The sequence below is a fragment of the Xenopus tropicalis genome, chromosome 3 (genome assembly GCF_000004195.4).
Source record: "Xenopus tropicalis strain Nigerian chromosome 3, UCB_Xtro_10.0, whole genome shotgun sequence".
NCBI lineage: Eukaryota > Metazoa > Chordata > Amphibia > Anura > Pipidae > Xenopus > Xenopus tropicalis.
This window is the reverse complement of record NC_030679.2, coordinates 58,204,284-58,227,995: the sequence shown is the minus strand read 5'-3', so window position 1 is coordinate 58,227,995 and position 23,712 is coordinate 58,204,284. Positions and strand designations below refer to the sequence as shown.

The 23,712-nt window shown below is 39.7% G+C and overlaps 1 protein-coding gene across 9 annotated transcripts in view; it reads left to right on the top strand.

The window, feature by feature from the left end:
* grip1 (glutamate receptor interacting protein 1) overlaps positions 1-23,712 on the top strand; it is a 285,619-nt gene that overhangs the window by 141,480 nt on the left and 120,427 nt on the right. Inside the window, exon 1 of one of the 9 annotated variants that reach the window (XM_031898922.1) lies at positions 12,002-12,362. The exons of the other annotated variants lie outside the window; for them this stretch is intronic. Coding sequence (XP_031754782.1) covers positions 12,308-12,362 — 55 coding nt within the window. The 5' untranslated portion in view covers positions 12,002-12,307. Of the gene's footprint in view, positions 1-12,001; positions 12,363-23,712 lie in introns of those variants that run through there. 9 annotated transcript variants of the gene reach the window in all.

The following is a 23,712-nucleotide window of genomic DNA, read 5'->3' as shown; positions in this document are numbered from 1 at the left end:
ACAAAGTGCATAAATCTGGGCATATTTGAGAAGAAATTTTCAGCAAAGTAAGTAGTTTTACTGAGAGAACTACCTTTTTGAAGCAAAAAAATTGTGTATGAGTGGGAGCAGTCATTGTTTAAGATAGGCCTGTTTCTGATCTATACCCCCAAGCAATGTAGATCTCTATAAACACAATATATCGCATAAACCAGCTCATATGTAAAACCCTGCTTCATCTAAATAAATCATTTTCATATAAATATACATTTTAGTACAGGTATGGGATCGATTATCTAGAAACCCGTTATCCAGAAAGCTCCAAATTACAGAAAGCCTGTCTCCCATAGACTAATTTTTATTATTATTTATTATAATTTTTTCATTTTTAATCAAATCATTCAGATTGTTTTAAATTGATTTCCTTTCCCCCTGTAATAATAAAACAGTGCCTTGTAACTGATACCAACTAAGAGATAATTAATCCTTATTGGATGAGAAACAATCCTATTGGGTTTCATTAATATTTTATTGATTTTTTAGTAGACTTAAGGTGTGGAGATCCAAATTATGGAAAGACCCCTTATCCAGACCCGTACCCAGGTCATATACCTGTAGTGTGTGCCCTTGGGTAAACCTTAACAGAAAATTGCCATTTTTAAAATTAAGGGCTGCCTCCTGGGATCATAGGATTCACAGCGCACACAACAAGCCAAGGCACACATACATGCTAGGCCACATCAGCCAAATAATGGACAGGGTTCTGTCTTTCGCTTCCACACTTCTTTTTGTTACAGTTAGAGCTGCATTATTTCTGGTCATGTGATCTCTAGGGGAGCACCCAGCCCATCACTAAATGGTGGCTCAAGAGAAAAGGTCTGTATTTATAGATATATATATATTTCAGCTTGGCAAGATTCTTCTTGACACAATAGGTCACTTAAAGAATTAGTAAACCTTTATTTTCTATCAGTAAAATTGCTCTAAACAGCCTCCAGAATTACCTACCTTTGTCCCAGCATTCTGTCTGACCTGGTTCCTCAGTTAGAAGTTGATCCTTTCCTTTGCTTCCTTGTGCAGAGTTAAGCCCCGCCCCCACTTCCTGTTCACGTCTCTCATAAAAAAAAAAACCCTGCTAATGCACAGACTGGCTGCTGCTGCCTCCAGGCATGTCCAGAAGGCTCTCCAGGTAGACTAGAGTAGTCAAATTGAAGAGAGAACTGAACAGGAAGTGGGGGCGAACCTTCACTCTGCACAAGGAAGCAAAGGAAACAATCAACTTCTAACTGGTAATTCTGGAGGCTGTTTAAAGTAATTTTACTGATAGAAAAAAAAAGGTTTACTTATTCTTTAACATAGTATAAACTATTTGTTGGTTGAGTATTCATTTTGTGGGTATAGTTTTCCTTTAAAGGAACAGTAACACCAAAAAATGAAAGTGTATAAAAGTAACTAAAATATAATGTGCTGCTGCCCTGCACTGTAAACTGTAAACACACAACTGTAAAAGTTGTGTGTTTACTTCAGAAAGTCTACTATAATTTATATAAATAAGCTGCTATGTAGCCATGGAGGCAGCCATTCAAAGGGGAAAAGGCACAGGCACTTAGCAGATAACGGATAAAACACTATTGTATTCTACAGAGCTTATCTGTTATCTGCTATGTAACCTGTGCCTTTTCTCCTTTTTTCCAGCTTGAATGGCTGCCACCGTGGCTACACAGCAGCTTATTATATAAATTATAGTAGTGTTACTGTAGCAAACACACCAGTTTTGCCAGTGCAGGGCAACAGTGCATTATATTTTTATTACTTTAAGGCTCTTTCATTTTTTTGGTGTTACTGTTCCTTTAAGGTGACGTGGCTGAAAGCGAGGAGAATGGATACATTTGACAAGCAGATTGTAAAACTTAATTATAAAAGTCAAAAGAAATAACAAAGTGTCATTGTTATATACAGCATTGTGGTAAAATACCTCTTAGTAGAGTTTTTGAAAAATAGCCACTAAAATGTTTAAAGCAACTAGAAGGTGGTCTTTGCTAGTAAAAGGAAAAAAATCATTTAAATTCAAACTGCTCCTTTAGTCCACATTAAATGAATTATTGTATTGTAACAGTTATACAGCCAAATGATTTCTTTTACAGTAAATTTTGAACACTGGATTTTACTTAATGAAGTGAAAAGAACAGGTATTCTGTAAAATTCCCTTTCAATAAAAGGAAGACATTTCCTGTAACTTCTATTTTTTTTTTTTTAATTTCTCCCCTTTGGCTAGTAACATGTACTTTTGTTCTTCTCCTTACGCTTCCAGTATAGTGAACTTTTTTTGGGTTATTTTTTTTTTGAGATTCCTCTGATCCTGCGCAGCTCATCGAGTGCTGGATTACAACAGAGGACACAAAATCCTCGGTGTGACCTTTCTGACAAATGGCTCCCACTCATTCTTTGGCTTTTTTTCTTTTCTCTTGTCTGCTAGACCACAGGAACAGAGACAACTCTTATGTATTCATCATGTGTGTTCACCATTCACATCAGTCCCTGCCCCAGTGGAGCTTACAATCTAAAGTCCCCATTATACACACACAAATGGATGGTCAGTTTTATTAGGAGACAAAAACAAAAAAAACAAAAACTTACTGCCGATAGTGTACAAGTTACAAACTAACTCAGGACCTAGTTCTGCAAGGCTGCTTGATCTTGGAAAATAAAGTTGTATTTTGCATTTCCTTATTATTTGTATTTTACAGAATGTGTGCGATAATCACTGGAAATTTTGGAGTTCTAGGCCAACTGATGGTTTCTAGTTAGGAGCTTTCGAAAGTCCAGTGCTATAAATTATTTATTTATTAATTATAGTCTTGTCTAAATAAGCCCCTAAAGCTAGCCATGGCATTATAAAGGCAATAGCAAACATGTCTTTTTGATTGTCGCAGTCAATATATTATTGGGATCAAAATATTGACTCATCCATCTGGTCGCGACTCCCTCTGCTCCTTCCCAGTGGCAGGAGGCACCCCCAGCTCCTCTGGGACTTCCTGACGCAGGCAGCCCTCCTGCTCTGAGAGTCACCTTCTGAGTCAAGCATCAATCTCCCAACTCCCTCTGTAACACTGTGTAATCACACAGCCCTTTTATTTGCTGCTCACCTGCAGCCTAATCAGGCAGCTCCCTACAGCTGGCCAACTGAAAACATTAAGCTGATGCCACACGTGGCGTTTTTACGCTGCGTATTTTCTAATTCTCTCGGCGGCTGAAAAACGCACAATATCATCATCCATAGAAATAACTAGAAAACGCCTTACCACGGATTTTTCAAGCGTTTGCCGAAATACGCCAGTATTTGCACAGCAAGCTATTCCTATGTATACACAAAGGCAGCTGCCAGACCTAGCGGAAATACACGGTGTTTTTTACTATTTCGCACTATTAGCACCATGGAAACGGGATTTGCTACGTCACCAGTACTAGGCTGAAAAACGCCATAGTCAGGGGCTGTGTGGCTTGTGCGGCGTTTTTAGGCTGAGAACGCCACGTGTGGCATCAGCCTTAAAGGGAGTTTGGAATGGAGGACCTACCCAATTACCCCTCCATTTACTCCAGGGACCTATTCATTTGGCTTTTCCTAAGCCAGTAACATAAAACACAGCCTTACCTGCTGCAAAACCAGGTATTTTACCTGGTGCTACTTGTATAATAATAATGATTTTTCCATTGCATCTCTTACAATATATATATATATATATATATATATATATACATATATAATCCTCATGCTGCGTTTCTTATAGCAGCGATTCACATATATTCTATAGAATTTACAGCAAAATCAATAAGAAATATGTTGAAATTACATTCTACCTATTGTTTTAATTACAATAATTCATATTCTTCTATGTTTTGCCATTATAAAGCAGGAATGTTAAGCAATGTTGTCTGAACTCCCTGTTTCTTTAGGGCTCTGGCACACCGGTGGGATGGCAACTCGGGGAGATTAGTCGCCCGCGAACAGGGAGATTTGTCGCGGGCGACTAATCTCACCGTGTGCCAGAGCCCTTATAAACAGGGCAATTTTTCAAAGCACCCTTTTTACCTTTGAGCAAACCAACCTCTCCCTTATCTAAGCAGCAGCCTTTGAGCATCTAATTATCACAGGCTTCTTAATGGACTGGCAATTAGTTTTATTAGCTCATTGGCAGTTCTGTGGGATCAGGGAGAACTTAAATGGAACAGGCTTCATATTCTTTTTTAGCAGAAAGTATGTTCAGTATAAGCCCTATTCATTGAGCTTATGGTGTAAAGGGGTGTATACTGTCTCTTTTAACAGGCATATTGGGGGTAGTGTTAGTAACTTACCTATTTAATATCACTTATATATTACATTCTGGCTAAGAAGCAGCTATATTTGTGTGAATGTTTTTCTAGTTAGCCACCAATAAAGAGAATTCAGAGGCTGCTGCTTCTGTGGGTGCTAGGCAGTTTATTCCTGCAGAACATAAGACTCGCTGTACTGCAGATTAGTGCTTCTTTGCACAGTGCTTAGGGCTAGGCTGGCTGAGCTTGTTGATGGGAGAAGTAAAGCAATTTGCATACTTTACTGTGAAAGAAGCCGTTTCATTTTGTAGTGGCCTGTGGGATGAAATTGTAATGTTGCCAACAGTGGGAACATCTGCTGAGCTCAGGCTAAAAGTGATCTCAAGAACTTCCTCCCCGTTATTTGCTCAAGCCAAGGCGCTGCACAGAACATTACAAGAGTAACATTAATTCAGGAAACATTCTCTTTGAATTTAGAAAATGCCTCATTAAGGCTAGTTTCCCTTGTTAAGAGTGTGCTGGTTTATGTGCTAGAGAGCAAATGTGTTTAGTGCACTTTTTGCTGTACAGCTGCCAGTGAACTACAATACCCAGCATACTGGTACAGATCATTAGTTAAGCAATAGCTGGTTTTAAGTGTATTAGCTTCTTATGTGGTTTGGTTTTGTCTACGACACCCATTTATACAGACAAATATCCATAGCTGTATAATTATTCCTTTATGGCCTCTGCAGCAGAATCTGTTTAGGGCCTACCCTTGATCCAGCCTTCATGAAAGATTACCCATTTTATGCAAACACTGCACAACAGTAAGCCCACCTTTTATATAACTCTGCCCACTCCCTATAGTTCTTAACAGCTACACCTGCAAGAGCTTTAGGCTAATGCCACACATAGCATATGGCGTATATTTTCGGCAAGCCGAAAAGCACTTGCTGAAAATACGCGTTATACGCTCCTACCTGTGTCTGCACCTGAATTAATTGAATACCCTCAGGTGCATGCACATGTAGCCGATATACGCATAAAAACATGAGAAAATTCAAAGTCTCGGGAGTTTCAAGCATATGGTGCATATTCTCTGTGTTTTTTCGACTTGCCAAAAAATATGCACCATAGGCTGTATGGCATAGGCTGTGTGGCATTAGCCTTAGCTTTGTCCAACATTCTTAAAGTGTCAGCTTGACTCAACTACTAGATATGTAACTACTTTTTATGGCAACTACTGTATATATGGTATACATACTGTATTTCTGGACTACACACCAATCCAATAATAGCACAAGATGCTTCCCCCTCATTTTCTTGTGGCTCATTCATCCGTAAAAGAGAAGAGGAGGGAAAAGTAAAAATCCTTTTGTGGGGTATAAATGGGAATGTTGCACAGCTCTTGCATGGCTGAATCCTGTGTTTTCCAAGCTTTAAGTCACACCTCTTTCTGCAATCATTTTGATGTTCCTATCTCTAAAAGGAAGCAGATGTCGTTATGCAGGGAAGTGCTGTATGGCAAGATATAAACAAATAGATTATAAGATCACAATGAACAATTTTTACGCGAACTCTTGCGTACGCTAAGGGGCACATTTACTTATCCACGAACGCTCCGAGCGTTCGTTCGATCGGTCCAATCGTATTTTCCATGACTTTTTCGTACCTTGCGTGGCTTTTTCGGCGGTTTTGCGACTTTTCCGTATTTTTAGCGCAAATAAATTGGAGTGGTTTTGCCGCTGTTTACAAACGTTCGGTACGAAACGTTTTGTAATCCTATATTTTTTTATCTTTTAAAATAGTTGTCCCCGCTATTATAACTTGTCGCCAATTTTCACAGAATTATAATGATCTCTTAAAGAACATGTAAAGCCTACATTTGCCTATGATGTATATCAGTTGGGCATGTCTTCCCCACCCAAATGGCATCATTTGTACTGCATATATCCCCTCCGCTTGCCAGCACCATCACATTTTCCTAAAGCAAATAGCAGCTTTCACCCGGTGGGTATTTTTCCTCTGATACATAATTGGATACATTTAAATCTGCAAACAGCATACACACAGACCCTTATTCAGCATACATTTCATCAAGAATACAGGCTCACACAGGCACAACTGTCTTTGATAAAAGTTCTGCTTTGTTTGAGCACTGTAGGTAAAGCTGAGCTCAGGAGAAAAAAATTGAAGCAGACAGCTAAAGCTGAGTTTCTATGGGAACCAGCAATGTCATCTCTTCATTGGCTGCTAGACTGGAGGGCGTGTTTAGTAATCTGAGCTTAGAACAACTGAGCATGCCTACAAACCAAAAATCAAAGCAAATTCCGGAGGGGGGGGGGCGAGTGGGTTACAGGAGAGAAGGAAATCTAAGTGATTAAAGGAGATGTAAATGTTAAAAAAACAAATCATATATTTAGCCTTAGACTACTATTCTCTACACTTTACACTACCTTAATTTTTAAAATAAGACTACGTTAATCCACCGTGTCCAGCACTTCCCCCTGGTGCTTTGCAGTCACATGTGCCATGTTTGAAAGTCTTCAGGAGCAGAAGCCCCCACCCTCCTGGAAAAAAAAAAAGCCTGCTCATACACAGGCTGGCTCCTGCTGCCTCCAGGCATGCGCAGAAGGGACTCTCCCCTCCCGACAAGTTGTCGGTGTAGTGAGAGACCTGAACAGGAAGTGGGGGCGGAGCTTCACTCTGAACAAGGAAGGAGTAGAATAGAGCAGAATGTAACTCAGCAACCAGGTAAGAAAGAACAGAGGGACAAAGGCAGGCAATCTGGGAAGCTGTTTAGAGTTATTTTATTAATAGAAAAAAAAAGGTTAACTTATTCCTGTTCCTTTAAGCAGATGTTGCAGCCTTACTATTAACCTCTGGACAACCAGAGTGGCAGGTATTGAAAGATTTCATGGAGGCTGTTCACTGATTACATTTTTGTATGTGGGGTTTACAGTCAGAACTAGAATAAAAATAGCATAAATAAGAACAAACATTTGCATTTTGTAAAGTTCTGTTCTTCATTTGACATTTATAACGTTGCAGATTTTTATTGTGCATAGTGCATTTTTTAAGGCCTGCCTAAGGTATCATATTTGGGGCACAAACATGAAGCTCTGGAAAAATGTAGTAAGTGATGGAATGTTTTCTCCTGGTTTTGTAGCCCGAAGCAACAAATCAGATGTTTGCTTTCTGTATTCTAATGGGCAAGTTATACAAGTTATAAACTGAAGAATAATTTGCATTAATAAACAAATACGGTTCTCAGTTTGCAATTTAATATTGTTCATTGTGAATGGCTTGAAGGCGGTGCATTTTTTTTTTTGCATACCCTGTGTGCTAGCTACATGTTTTGCACGTTTTTGCATCAAAATAGTATTTTTTTTTCTGATTAAAGATTTGTATAACATTCATAACCCAGTACATCCTAACTGTTGATTGGTTTCTAAGAGACTTTACACCTGCAACTGTTGCTTGTATTCTCTCTTACTATGAGTTGTGCAAACTTTCCAGGTTTTTAATACATAAAGCTTTCTGTGCTGTTCAGCGTGTGAAGCATATTTGGTAGTACAAAATTATTACCTGATTCAAACTTGCTCTGTCTGTGATGTAAAGCCTTATAGCAATAACCTTTAAAAGCAGATGACCCTTTTTATTGTTATATGGTGTCGGATATACAGTGGCTTGCAAAAGTATTCGGCCCCCTTGAACTTTTCCACATTTTGTCACATTACAGCCACAAACATGAATCAATTTTTATTGGAATTCCACGTGAAAGACCAATACAAAGTGGTGTACACGTGAGAAGTGGAACAAAAATCATACATGATTCCAAACATTTTTTACAAATAAATAACTGCAAAGTGGGGTGTGCGTAATTATTCAGCCCCCTTTGGTCTGAGTGCAGTCAGTTGCCCATAGACATTGCCTGATGAGTGCTAATGACTAAATAGAGTGCACCTGTGTGTAATCTAATGTCAGTACAAATACAGCTGCTCTGTGACGGCCTCAGAGGTTGTCTAAGAGAATATTGGGAGCAACAACACCATGAAGTCCAAAAAACACACCAGACAGGTCAGGGATAAAGTTATTGAGAAATTTAAAGCAGGCTTAGGCTACAAAAAGATTTCCAAAGCCTTGAACATCCCACGGAGCACTGTTCAAGCGATCATTCAGAAATGGAAGGAGTATGGCACAACTGTAAACCTACCAAGACAAGGCCATCCACCTAAACTCACAGGCCGAACAGGGAGAGCGCTGATCAGAAATGCAGCCAAGAGGCCCATGGTGACTCTGGACGAGCTGCAGAGATCTACAGCTCAGGTGGGGGAGTCTGTCCATAGGACAACTATTAGTCGTGCACTGCACAAAGTTGGCCTTTATGGAAGAGTGGCAAGAAGAAAGCCATTGTTAACAGAAAACCATAAGAAGTCCCTTTTGCAGTTTGCCACAAGCCATGTGGGGGACACAGCAAACATGTGGAAGAAGGTGCTCTGGTCAGATGAGACCAAAATGGAAGTTTTTGGCCAAAATGCAAAACGCTATGTGTGGCGGAAAACTAACACTGCACACCACTCTGAACACACCATCCCCACTGTCACATATGGTGGTGGCAGCATCATGCTCTGGGGGTGCTTCTCTTCAGCAGGGACAGGGAAGCTGGTCAGAGTTGATGGGAAGATGGATGGAGCCAAATACAGGGCAATCTTGGAAGAAAACCTCTTGGAGTCTGCAAAAGACTTGAGACTGGGGCGGAGGTTCACCTTCCAGCAGGACAACAACCCTAAACATAAAGCCGGGGCAACAATGGAATGGTTTAAAACAAAACATATCCATGTGTTAGAATGGCCCAGTCAAAGTCCAGATCTAAATCCAATGGAGAATCTGTGGCAAGATCTGAAAACTGCTGTTCACAAACACTGTCCATCTAATCTGACTGAGCTGGAGCTGTTTTGCAAAGAAGAATGGGCAAGGATTTCAGTCTCTAGATGTGCAAAGCTGGCTGAGACATACCCTAAAAGACTGGCAGCTGTAATTGCAGCAAAAGGTGGTTCTACAAAGTATTGACTCAGGGGGCTGAATAATTACGCACACCCCACTTTGCAGTTATTTATTTGTAAAAAATGTTTGGAATCATGTATGCTTTTCGTTCCACTTCTCACGTGTACACCACTTTGTATTGGTCTTTCACGTGGAATTCCAGTAAAATTGATCCATGTTTGTGGCTGTAATGTGACAAAATGTGGAAAAGTTCAAGGGGGCCGAATACTTTTGCAAGCCACTGTATGTGTCATTTATATGGTTGATTAATAGGTATGCACCGAATGCACATTCATGGCCGAACCAAATCAGAATCTTTAAAATTATGTGAACAGGGAAGTTGCAAACTCTTTGACGCACGCTACGCGCACGGCACATTATAACCCTTCCATATCCTAATTTACGTATACAAATTAGGATTCAAATTTGGTGAGGTATTTGGACGAATATTTTATGAAGGATTCGGGTGTTTGGTTGAATCCGAAAATAGTGGATTTGGTGCATAACATAATTAATTAACATAATTGTTTGTCCCTTACACGGGGTAATATCCACAGACTACCCAAAGCTGTTGCACGAATGTTAGGTGATGTAGTCAACAACACCTTGAAGGCTGCATTAACCAAATCATAGCCATATACTTCATGTAGAAGCATGTACGTGAAAATACCCTTTATCAGTATTAACCCCGCCAGTTACTTTTCTGATACAAATTGCAACCACTTGGCACTTAGGAAGTTGCACTAAATAGTCTTTGAAAAAAGATGCCAATCTGTGTCCAAGAACTAGTATCTGTTTGAGATATAACACGCTAAAATTCATATGGGATAGAATAATTGCTCTGAATCATATCCATCCTATTCTTGCTCTAGTTCAAAATCCTCAGCAGAATGGTGTAGAATAGCTAGAGGCAGATGTAGTCATCACTTGATTCATCAGCTATTGCTGCAGTTGCAACCACTGTCTCGTGTAAAATACTGGGAGTTATGGCACCGCAACTGGCAGAAATCTGAGGCTGCAGGTCATTTAAAAGAAACTTACACTTCTCTCCTTTGAAGGTTTAAATGGACTTCCAAAATGACCTTTAATATCTTCCTTCTCTGTACTCTTTGCTAGACTGGACTGTGAAAGAAACTTCTACAATAATAAACTCCTCTCCCATATGTTCCTGTTTAAGAGCTAGCATAATAAAATAAAAAATACATCCATAGATCAGAATGACAGTATAATCTCCAATTTTAAACCTCTTTATTATGAAGCAGCAGCGTAAGTTTCTGTGGCTAGCCACTGCTTGCTTTCACAATTCAAATGAAATATTATTACTGCCACTTGAATATCTGTTGCACAAAGCCCACTTTAGCAACCCCTGCATTGGCAGACTATTTCACCACTAAAATGAGATGCTCTTAAAGGGATAATTTACCTTTAAATTAACATTTAGTATGATGGCTCTGCCATCCCCAATTTAAAAGGAAGCAGGTACAGTGCACATGGGGTGGGGGTGAGCTGCGGTCAGAATGGCTGTGTGCAGGAGTGGGTGGGGTAGGCCCCAGACACTCCTGTCCAACGATGGACGGCCGGTTGGCTTGGCCCGCCCCTGCCCACTGGCAATAAAGTGATTTGCCGGTGGGAAGGCACACATGTCACTGTGCAGGAAGATACTTTGCTCAACTTTGGAAAAGGAAGCAGCACCTGTGCCTTCCCACTGGTGATTCACTTTATTGCCGTTGGGAAGGCATTTCGAGGACATTAGTCTTCCACAGTAGATTTAACAGCAGGTAACTAATCTCCCCGTGTGCTGCTGCCCTAGGAGCAACCATTAGCCAACATAAATCTAAGGGTGATGGCACAGGGAATTTTGTTATCCATGGCAAATAGTTTCTCCCTGAGGTGCAAATCAATTCAAAATACCTTGCTATTGGCAAGAATGGAAATAGCTGCAAATAAAATATCTGAATCATGTAATCACACTATAATGCAGGATTTTTTACCAACAGTGTATCCATTTGTTGGCCATTTGATGGAGCAATTTCTTTGTTACCTGCAGGAGATCCCCTGTGCACACATTGATTTGATTGATCAACTCACTGGTTTATTTATAGTTTGCACAATGCTATTTGGCATTTCAACACTGTTGTTGTTTTTTACTTTGCTCAAAACCTGTGGACAAAATCCAACAGTTACCCTCCCTCTGAAGAGAGTGGCTTTTGAATAATGGAAATAACTTTATTGACTACATTGGGTGGTGGGTTATGGCAATGGCGGAGTAACACAGCTGCCATACTTTTGTATGTATTCCATCAGCTTAAGTTCATTGCATACTGTAGGGCAGACTTGTCAAAATGTGAATTTAGAGCTTACCACAGTAAAATTCCCCCAATCTCAATTCATTCTTATTGGATTTTTAGAGGCATATTTATCAATGGGTTTAAGTTAGAGTTTACCAATTGATTAATACACCTGGAACCATAATAGTTACAGTTTTTTTATGGGAAGTCTGTGTTGCTCTTTATGGAATTGGTAGGTAAAAGCAGTCCTCCTCCAGTGTTAATTTGCCTAGAAAAGTAGCATCCCATTGAGAGGATAGAGAATAGAGCTGGAGTGAATGCACGACCCTTCTGCTCGCAGGCTGATATTCGTGTGGTAATGTGAGCATGAAGAGGAGAAGGAACGGGAGGAAGAGGAGAGGGGGAGATGCAGCTGCTTTCTGTGTGGCTGCCGTGAGGCAATTGATCCTGTGCTGCAGGTTACTTGCTGAAGTGCTAGCGCCGAGCCGTGTGACTGATACACTGTCATTATATGATAGAGAGCTGATCTCTGCATCAGCAGCCACAAGGAATCAAACCGTGGTGTCACCCTCCTCTGGGACTTCCTTCTCTCTCCTCTACGCGCCAGGAATTCGTATGCTTGTGCTGCTGCTCCTTCTCTCCGAGCAGCAGGGCTGTGCAGCAGCAGCAGCAGCATTGCCGGCAATAAGCAGCGCACAAGAATGATAGCTGTCTCTTTCAAATGCCGCTGTCAGATCCTGCGGAGGCTGGTTAAAGGTAAGGGGGCCATTACGGCCACTCTCCTAGCTTAGCTTTTCAATGCACTGCCTGCTGGCTTTGACTTCTAAATGTGCCAGTCTTCACAATTTATAGGCAAGCAGCTAATATCTCAGTCATTGCTGGTTGCTGGGGTCTAGTTATAACCCATTCAAAGCTATGCCATATTTTCCCTGCTGATGTACTTCACAGTCTGGTCCATATTGGAGTCTTGCCTTTAACTGTCTAGATACTGGTACCCTAGTCCTGCATACTGCATACCTGATCTTAGCTAGTACAGAAGCCCCTCGCTCTCCTTGCCTCAAACATATGATATTGCCTTGGAATGATGCACGATTTGTGTATTATAATTGCTTTGTCCCTATTACCATGCTTAGAAGTTTTATTTTTTGAAAAATGTCAACTCTTTTATATGAGCGATTATACATGAATAAACATCATACTTCACATTTTCTACAGTCATATTTATTAAAACATCAGATAATATTTTTGTAACCATGGAATATATTTGTGTCATGAGGGTTTACTGTGTGTATATAAATATTTATTTATTTAAACTAATGAGGATTGTTAAAGAACCTGTTAACAAACACATCCCTTATTGTAAATGACTGCAGAAGGGGGTTATGTTAATGAGGCAGAACAAACCTACAGCAATGCTTTTTTTAAGTGTTATCCTATAAACATCCTGGGAAAAACTAATTTTATCATTTTTATTAGCTTTGCTAAACCCTAATCCCATGCTTTAACAGCAATGCTCCTATTAATGCAGTAAGTGATTTATAGGGAAGCTATAAAACTTTGTTCAGCCAACACATCATAAATAAGATGAATTACAGTCCACTGAAGGCACACAGGCATCCACATAATGTAATATGTTGTGCAAGAGTAATTTAAAAAGCACTGCACGTCCATTAAGGCACACGGTAGAGCACTCCAGTCCCCAGTGATGAGCTCTGTACGCTCCTTCTGGCAGTGACAAGGTTAAGATGAGAAGGAAGCCAAGCAAGCTGCATCCATCAGGAGAAAAACACTCCAACAGCCTTTGTATTCCATTTAAATGCTTAAATCCCTGCTATTTAATTCTTATGTTTGCATTTGTTGTTTTTACTCGTGCCTCTGGCAGTGGCTGCTATAATTCGTGGCTCTCTGCAGCGACCTGATAATAATATTTCAATAAAACGGTTAGAGAGCTGCGTCTCACTATGCAGCCAGCTGAGAATCCTCAACGCTCTGCTAGGGCTCACTGTGCACGTCTTGGTGAGACTGAAATATTTCCCATGGATGGAAATGGCTTCTGATCATTTTGTGCTATTGAGTGTTTAGTTTCTTCGGCGTGCCTTGTTCATACGGTATGGAGATATTGATTGAGCGAAATGAGCACACTGTGATTTATATTTGTTTCCCAGCATTACCTTGTAAAGAGCAGTTAGAGATAGAGGTTTACTAGTCTGCTGAACTGTTAAACAAATCTTGGACATGCCAATAAAGTAGACTGCAGAAATGTATTCCCTCTGTGTTTTGTTCTGTTTTGAGCTAAAAGCTCAATATTCACAGGAGATTGGTTTGAGATTTTTTTTTTTTAAAGCACAGTCAACTTTAGAAAAAAAGAAACCAGAGTTGTCCAGCCTGTAGCTCTCCAGCACTCCCTGTGAACCTGAAAAGTGATAAACTCTGCCCATATCTGGTTAGAGTGCTGGCTGGGTGTAAAATCAATGGTGTGATATAAAATGGCCTACGTTTGTTAAACTGGGAGGTATATGCCTTTGCAAGGAAGTTTTACAGACCAAGTACCTGCTGTGATTCTGGGAGTCCAGGGTAAATTCTTCTCTGTATCCCTATGTTTATTAACTGGTAATAGCCTCCAAAGACCGGCAGCAACAGGCTTCCCAGGCAGGCCTGAACTAGCAATATGTGAATTCTGGCAAATGCCAGAGGGGCTGCTGCAAGATGCCCTAGACAGTCACTGGCTGGTGGCCGAAAAGTTTGGGCTTCTGTGTACGTTACATGCCAGTGCCACTTTTGAATTCCAGACCTATTCCCAGTTGTTGGTGAATTACACTTAGGGACCCTTGCTTTTGTGTGTTCCTCCACAGCGCTGTTTCTAACATCTCTGTCTACATTATGTTACATTACTGAGCTAAACCTCTTTGTGGGAGTGCAAATAACACCTTCTATTCTGGGATCCATCTTCAAACCACTTATTTTCTTTGCACCTTTTTGGACTTTCTGATGTGCACAGAGACAAAAAACAGTGGTTAAAATGGATCACGCTTCATTGTTACAGCCCCCATGATTCTCTGTGGCCCTGGGAAATGCAAAAGGAAGGATTTCTTACAAGTACTGCTATCATCACTGGGTCAGGAATCTGTTTACAATTTCACATGAAATGGCTTGTTTGGCAGCTCCTTGTCTTTAATTATTGCTTGGCTTATTCCTCTTGGGATGGTTTTCTCTTCTTGGAAACCAGGTGCTGTTCTGTAAGTTGCACAGATAAAAATAACCACAAGTCATTTTTTTTACAGAGAAAAAATATTGTCAAACATAATTATATTCATATTGCTTGTTATGTAAAAATTGTAGTGCTAAGTAGACTTCACACCTTGTGCAGTTGCTGTTGCATGTTATAACTCCATAGCTTTAAATGGGGAAATGCACTAAGCAGCGATAAGATTCACTGACTAATACCAGAAATATAACTAACCATCAGGGGCGGGCCGAGCCGACCGGGCGCCCTAGGCAACCCGGTCGGCCACCAAGTCCCTGCATTATTGGGGTGAGATGCATACCGATAGTTCATTACCCCCGCCGCGTAATGACAAGCCTCGGGGGCAATGAAACCAGAGCACAGCACAGACTAGGGGTAGGGAAGAGAGGCTCCTGCCTGGCGCCCCCCAATCGTTGCGCCCTAGGCAGCTGCCTCTTCTGCCTACCCCTAGTTCCGGCCCTGCTAACCATTATGATTGGCTGAGGTATATACAGTCTGTAATCTGATATTGCAGTAAAGCTGTGCTTGCAGGACAAATCCTGCAGTATATGATGTTTGTTTGGGTCTAACCTTGTGCTCTCATACATTGAGTGTGTTTTTTCTGTCTGCCTTCTAATCCAGGTTAAATGCAGCCCATAAAAATATTCATGTGTAGCGAATGAGCTTTTTCTGCTAAGTAAGCTGCCAAGCAACTGAAAGTGTTTATTTTACCATTTGCATTCATTTCTTTTGTAACTTGACTTCTGCAAGGACAAAAGATTCAGCAACACTTATTCTAAAACAACTTCATAAGGTTATATTTTTTATCTTCTGTGTACTTTCATTTTGATATGCACTATGAGGCACAAATTTAATGTGGGTAGAGAACATTCTTTCTAAGGGTGGGTGCAGCTAAGCTAAGCTAACTACCAAAAGCTTAAACTGAATACCACCATCAAATAGACATAATAGACTAATATGTGATACTGAAGTTAATAGGTAATACATTGTTAGAGTTGCCACCTTTTCTGGGAAAAAAATACCTGCCTGCCTATGTTTTAATGTTTTTTTTCCTATTTATGACAGTTGGTATCAACCATCATTTTTACTGCCCAGGCCTGTGAAATACCAGCCAGGTGGTAACCCTATGCATTGCCTAAGAAAAACAACATGACAGCCCTACACATATTTTGGGATATTATATTTGTCCTACATTTCTTTTCTGGCCTAGACTCTATATAACTGAATTGTTATAGACCAGATTTCCAAAACCATTAATTGTTAATAGACCTATTAATTGAGTTCTTTGTCTAAACCTTGGTCTATAAAAACCTGATAGAAATGATTGTTTTCTTCTTAAAGCCTGACGTTGACTCCTCGTTTCAGTCATATTCTTAAGTTACAGTACATGAAACCCCTTTGTTTTTAATAACCACATATAACATGCAGAAGATTTAATTACACAGTTGTTCTAGTTCAATCAAACCTCATTTTAATATTGATTTTTTTTTATGTCCACTGTATATTTTAATGTATATGAGGAGAAATGGGCATTTGCAGTCATAAATATTTTATTGTAAGTAACAGTAAAAATCTCCTATCTATATGTAGCCAATTGTGAACTCTCCCTAAGCATGTGGAAAATAGATCTCATAAGCTCTTCCCTGCATTGTCAATAAGAATTTGATTTGCATAGATTCCTGGGGCTTTGGAGTCAGTTGTCTAAATTTGTTGCTTGTAAACCCAGCCCATGTTCTGTGTTTGCTTTCTGAACTATATTAATTAACCAGGAAAGCAGTGCATCTTTGCAAAGGTGTGGTGAAATGAAAAGGGGGGTTGCACAAGAAAGAGTGCATGAGTATGAGAGTATATGAGTCTGCAAAGCATTCACATTGCGTGTCTTTTGGCTCTTTGTATTTACCAATCTATGAAGCTTTCTCCAACAAGAACAACTAAACCCAGGCACCAACACAGCTGAACACGGCACTGTCTTTAGAGTGTGAAGTTTAAAGATTTAATTTGGACATTCTTGTTGTCTCTCAGCTGAGGCCTCTCACAGGTTGTGCCCTTGCACTCATGGTAAAGACAAGACAAGAGAAGAGTAATAGTGATATAACCCATGGCTAAGCTAAAACATAATGGAGTGGAAGCAATCTTAACCCCCATGATAGGTCATAGGTCTCAAGGTAGTAAATTCTAACTAAGTAAATTCCTGTTCCCTACTTGCCATGAACGGGCAGGGCTGCTATAAGGCACCAGTTGGCACTGTAACAGTGTGCTCTGGACAGTGGGCCCCCACTGCCTCAAAACATTTTGTGATAGAATAACCCTCAAGCATGTGATGTTTAATATATATAAGAAGGCAGTAAAGAAATGGTCTGCACTTTCTAAAGTAGACATGATCCCCAGGTGTGCTGCCCTGGACCAACAGCCCTGGGAGCAGGAAACTGCCATTTTCCTATGGCATCACCATTGTGTCAAAGAAATTAAAATAACCATACTGCAGAGCTCTTCCAGTTTATTGAAATGAGGGGCCTGCCTTTCTGCAGAATGCTTCTGCCAGAAGTTATCCAAGATACAATGTAAGGCTAGTGGGCCCTCTATCCTGGTGGGCCATGAGCAAATGCTCCTTTTACCCATTCATTAAAAAGGCCCTGTGAACAGGTCTCTCGTGATGCTAGCTGATGCATTCCTTCCCCAGTCATTGTATTCACTTACCTGATATGCCGGCTGGTGCTTCTGTTAGCAAAAACAGGGAAATGCCACATTTTAACAAAAAAAAGTTGTTCTTTCATACTCTACTGCACATGCATGGGCCTGGGGATCGCAGCAAAAGGAGAAGACTGACACTAATTGCAGTCTTATAGGACAAGGAAATGTTACTGCTAATAGATTAGCCACATTAGCACCACCTAGAATGCAATATTCATTCTGCAGAAAGCATTACCATACCTGAGTAAGCAACCCTAGAACTCCCTCTGTTTGCTGCCATTTTAGCTTGGCCTTTTTAGCTTTCTGCTGCATCTCTAGCTGTGTTTCTTTTGATAGAGGACTCAGTACAGCGTTTCTGTGAGTGCTAATGGCTATATTTACATAGGCTTTTCTGATAAAGCTTACTTAGTTTTTACCTGTAGGAAAACACATGTGTTACTTAGGCTTTCCAAAATCGCCCGACGTTTCTTCACAGGGCAACTTCGGGTGACTTCAGAAAGCCGAAGCGACACATATCCCAGAATTGGTGAATTTTGTCGTCCTAGGCAGATGCTGTGTTTTTTCCTCTGATTTTACATCTTACAGATGTTTTGATGCCATCCCCATTCCCATATTCTAGTACTGCAAATACACTAACTGATTACCTTTCTGCTAACGTCAGAGCTTTGCCCTTTCATATTTTCATCAAATGTTTATTTACAAATTCAGGTCAGGTAGTACATGTGTGTGTGTATATATGTGTACATGTACATGCAGAAGAGATTGCATTTGTACATGAAAAGGAGAAGGGAGAATTTGCATTAGCAGATGCAAGACCTCTTTCTAATAATTTGAGTCCAAGTTACTGTATGTATCTTACTCTAAATAAAAAATCTGATTGTTCTCAAAGATTGCATTGTCAGTTCCACTATTTTATACTGGGAGAAATAGATCATATTCTGTCTTAACACTGTGTTCTTTAATATGTGATCTGTATAAATTCACATCTTCCCAGCAGGCATTCTTCCAGGCTATCAGCAAAGCAGTAACTTGACATATCTGCCAACGATAGTAGTATGTACTGAGTAAATACGCTTTATGTCATCTCTAAAGAAAAGATCAACTTATCTCTAAGGTTACTGAGAACTCGATTTGAAGAACTGAATGAAAATCAAATCACAAATCAAATTTGTAAATCAATGTTGTTAATTTAATTTTTTATTTTTTTGCTATTTTTTCATTATTTATATGAAATCAATATTTGGTCTTAATGTCTTTGTCTCTATAGTACCGCTTTTGAAGAATGTTGGGTCACACCAGTATGTATAGGCTGAATCACAAGCAAGATCTGGCTATATTTTATACATCCCCCAGACTCAAGCTTAAATTGGCAATCTAATTATTATGGCAAATGCCAGAATAGCAGATAAGCTGCTATAGATCGGTGATTTATGGCAATGATTTGAGCATGTTGTGGGCTGCCTGGGCCTACATTTTTTTGAAATGCCAGGGCTTATATTAAATCTGATTTGGTGCAAAAATATCTTTTGTCATTCTTCTTTTATAGGGAAAATGTGCATATATTATATCAGCAACTGTTACCTGTCATATATTTTCCACAATGCTGTTAAACACATAGTACATGGATACGCCTACATACGCATACACCTTTAATCCGACACATGCTTGGGTAAGGTGAATGGGACCTCTGAGTGTCTTTGGGACCTTTTTTTATATTGGCACAGGGAGGGCAAAACGTGTTGCCTTTATATTCATACACACATGAGGCAGAAATTTATTTGCATAGAGATTCTATAATTGAGGAAGCACTTTGCAGCACTAGCACGCTGTCTTTTAATGCACCAGTTGACCTTTACATATCGATAATTGCTGGTTAAGTGAAGGTAGAAAACCATATGGTAGAAAAGCAGATATATTTCTGTATACCATCAGAACAGAATATGCAGGTGCTAATCTTCTAAATCACGTCTCTGAACCTTTGTCTGACAGCTTGATGGCAAATAAACGTTCTTGATGAGAACAAGTTTCAATGATCTTTGATAATGATGGATGTCTTTCTAGAATATAGATGGCTAACAGCACCAGGTTTGCCATCAGAGGGAAAGAAAGCTGTAAAATCTAAATCAAATAAAATAGAAAAGATATCCAAACCTATTAAATAGAAAGATCATTTCTGATGTGGTTTTTGTGGGAGCAGTAGCCCTGTTCTCACAGTTGAAATCTATTAAAGGGCTAATTTTATCATTTCCTTCACATGTTTTAATGACTCTCAGCTGTAAAGACTCAAAAACAAAAACAAACAAAAAGTATTATGGGCATTTGGCTACCCAGGCTGTAGAATCAGGGAGGTTATTCTGCTGCCTGACATAGATTTGCCCAGCTTTTACCAGCTGCCCCTTTTACTTTACCAGTGCACCAGGTTCTTACTCTGTTCCCTTCCGGGTAAAGTCATTGCATTTCTCTTTGAAGGAACAGAGCAGTGATTCCAAGCCCAGTACAGTGTTCCAACTGCAGAACCCATGCCTCTAGTGATGTGCCTTTATTGACACAGCACTCACCCAGGCTGTGTGCAAAGAAATTAAAAGAATGGACACCAGCAGGTTCTTGTGCGGTAAAACAGAACTTAACTTGTTTATTGTCCAAGACAAATGATCCACAGGGTTATTGCAATGCTAACTCAGAGGAGTTAGCAGACAAAGGCACAGAGGATGTCCACCGGTTTTTCCTACCTCTATAGAGTGTGGGCAGGGTAAAGACAGCCAAACAGCATGGCACCACTGTGGAGAACAGTCTGGACAAGTATCATAGGTCCTTAGGGTGTGTACCTTAGCAATTAAGGATCCCAAACAGCCGACTGTGGATCAGGGATAGGTACTGACCTGAATCCTGCATCTTAACTGTGGTCCTACACTAAGGCAACAGTGCCTGTAGGGAAGAGTACTCCCAGCTAATCTCTCCAGAAACTGTTCATTAACTAAAAGATGTTATACTGTTCTTGCCAATTCTCGTTCACGGGATCCCTGTTCCCCGACTTCACTAGAGTTAGGTGAAGACTCTAGGGTAGATGGCTTACTGGGGCTCTATTGATCCCAGGCTCAGTGGAACTTCCACCTGGGTCAACAGATGCAGGGAAAGAGGAAGATCCACCCCTTTGCTAAGCACTATATTAGAGTGCAAAGGGAGTGGTCAACCTATAAAGCAATAAGGCACAGAATGCAAATATTAAACTAGATACATGGATCTTCGCCAAGTAACAGGAAGATATAATGAATAGTAGGGCCATATGGGACATATTAACCCTATGGATCCCTACAGTAACCTATTTGTTATGCCCTTTAAAAAGGTCTTCAGTTTGTATACAGTCAGAATTTTACCACAAATAACACTGTGCTTTTTGATGAACACAGCATATGAATTCCTAATGACTGCACAATGTTGAACTGAAAAATTCATATCTAGCCGGCACTGCTGGGCATTTGGGGATAGACTGGACTAGGAGTTTTCATGAAACATAATTGGAAGTGGCAGTTTTTAAACATCCTGGTATTACTCTGTGTGTATATCAGGATAGCAACTAGTCCTTTGATTAGTCTCCAATAATCCACCTCTACTTTTTCCAGATAGCATATTATATACTTTGTTAGTCTCATTAATAATTATTCATCAACATCAATCATGCTACAGAATCCACAGCAATCCTTTCCACTTTATCATTGAAAAGGAACAGTGCACAGTTTCCATTAATACAAAATAGAACCAAGTCATACATTATTTTAAGAGTATTTAATTAATATAACATTTTTTCAGCCGTTTTGACATTTGAACTTAGCAATATATTTTCATTTCTATTATGTTTTCTGTTAGAGTATATGTTGTGTATGAGCAGGATAAACTCAATTCCACAAATATTGCGACTCCAACAGGCTTCTTTAGTCTCTTACTGGTGGCAACCATTCCAATGTCATAGATTCGGTGCACAGTGAAAAAATCCATGTATTGCAGAATGGACCAGAAGACCAAATTAAAGTGAAAAGTTGCTAATAAATGTTTATAGTAGCATGAATAGCCAAAGTGATGTTTGGTCCCCCTCTGGACCTTTCTCAAGGCTTTGCCATTAGGCTTTTGTTCAATTTACCGCAGAGCAGATCTTAAGCTTCATTTTTATATTGTTCTAATAAACAGGCTGTGAATGTGAAATGAATGTGAAAATTCTCAGGGCTCAAAATTTAGAATATATGTATTAAATGTAAAATACTGTGTTTCACGCGGCTTACCCTAGATAGAGTGTGATTTTAATCTGAAGGGAGGTGTAATCACATTAATAAGGATTCGGTATTGCTACACAAGCTTTTTTCTTTAACTATAACTATCAAACATGGCGAGAGCTAGAAGATAGAGTAATCATTAGACCACTTTATAGTGTTGTAAAGTATTTAACGGGTGATAGCAAGGAGATATACAGCTCCAACCGGAATAGTAATTGTAATGCAGTAGTGTGTGGCAGTTGTGTGGAAGTTTTTCTCTTATGAACTCATGAAAAGTTCAAGGAATTGTTTCAGTATTATGTTCTTTTGTTACTAACGTCTTACAGTCATTATACTCAAAACTAATGTCTATGCTTCTTTTTTCCCAGTGTTTGTACTGTTACAGGGACTGTCAATGTGTGATTACATAACCTAGCCATTGCTTATGCCATTATCCTGTTGTGTGGAACTTTCACTCGTCAATCTCTTTGCGGGGTTTGGCATGAAGAAATTTCCTTACTTAGACAATACATTCTCCAAAGATAGCTTGACCTTTACTGACATGTGCATAAGTGTTGGCAACCATTCCCTGGTAGGAATGGCTGCCACCTAATATCCACCATTTTAGACAACACTATGATATTTAAGCACATTTACTGTTTCCGTTTTCAATTTTTTACAAAATCCATCATGTTTACAAAAAAATAAAAAATTTGAATTTCCCCAGGTGTTCTCACTACATAGTAGTTGTGATTGAAAACGACATCTCCATCAAACTTTTGTCCAGGTAAATCCTGCCTAATGTCTAATTACGTGTGTATCCACAAAATCATGTTATCAATCACTGGGCTTACAGCAGTGCTGCCCAACACAGCCTGTTGCACAGCTAGGACCTTACAGTATTTCCATGCAACTCCAAAAGACATGAAAGAAGATGTCTGCCTCTGTTCTGGGTTAGAACTCATCAGGCTAAAGTTTAGCCAGTCTATAGGGTGTAATATATGCCCTATTTAAAAATGTGTAGAAATTGAAAATATTTACTGATGGATTCATCTTGAGCTGAGGTGATCTTGCTCCTATAGTTAGACAACGACAAGGAGAACACATAGAAGGGGGCGAGATGTTTTTGTTAACCTCTATTTATAGTGTAACACAGAGGTTGCCAAGCAACAACCCAGATGTCAGTGTAGAAGAGAACATAGAAAACACTAATTGCTAGTAAAGGATAGATTCTTAAAAAAACAAGACAATGTAACATAAATGGGAGATATGTGGCTAGGCCTAAAAATCTGGTTGTGTTATGCTGCTGTGTCAAGAGCTGCCATTTTATCAAAAACATTAAGGGAAGATTTATCAAAGATCAAATTAGGATTTTCTATAATGTCTGTGTTTTTTTGCCAGACTTGTTTTATATCAAAGCATTCCCTGTTTTTTTTTTTTTTGTCAGAATGAGTGGGTCAGGTTAAAGCTGCTCAGACTTAATCAGGGATGAAGCTGATGAAAGAGTATGCCAGTACAGTTTGTAAACCAATTTAATCAGATCTATTTATTAGCATAAAATAAAACAGCACAATTATTGGACAACTGAAACCCAAACAATTTAATTCTCTTGAATATCAGCCCTTTGTAGTAACAATTATGATCCCTATAATTCCCTAAATGGACTTATTGGGCCTGCCCTTTTCCATCATGTGTAACTCATTGATGCTTAAGGTTGCTAGTGCTAATGCCTGAGCATTAGGCCATATTGGCATGTTTACACTCCCAGAAAACTACCAGTTTGTGGGAAGTTTAATAGGAGGTTAGTCTAATATGACCCTTATTCCACCAGACACAGTTTGTGAGCCTTGAAGTTCTGTGTGACGTGTCCAGCTTTTTTTAATTGGAAGTTAAGTGGGGGGTGGAGAGGCGGGGAAGTCATGGGGGG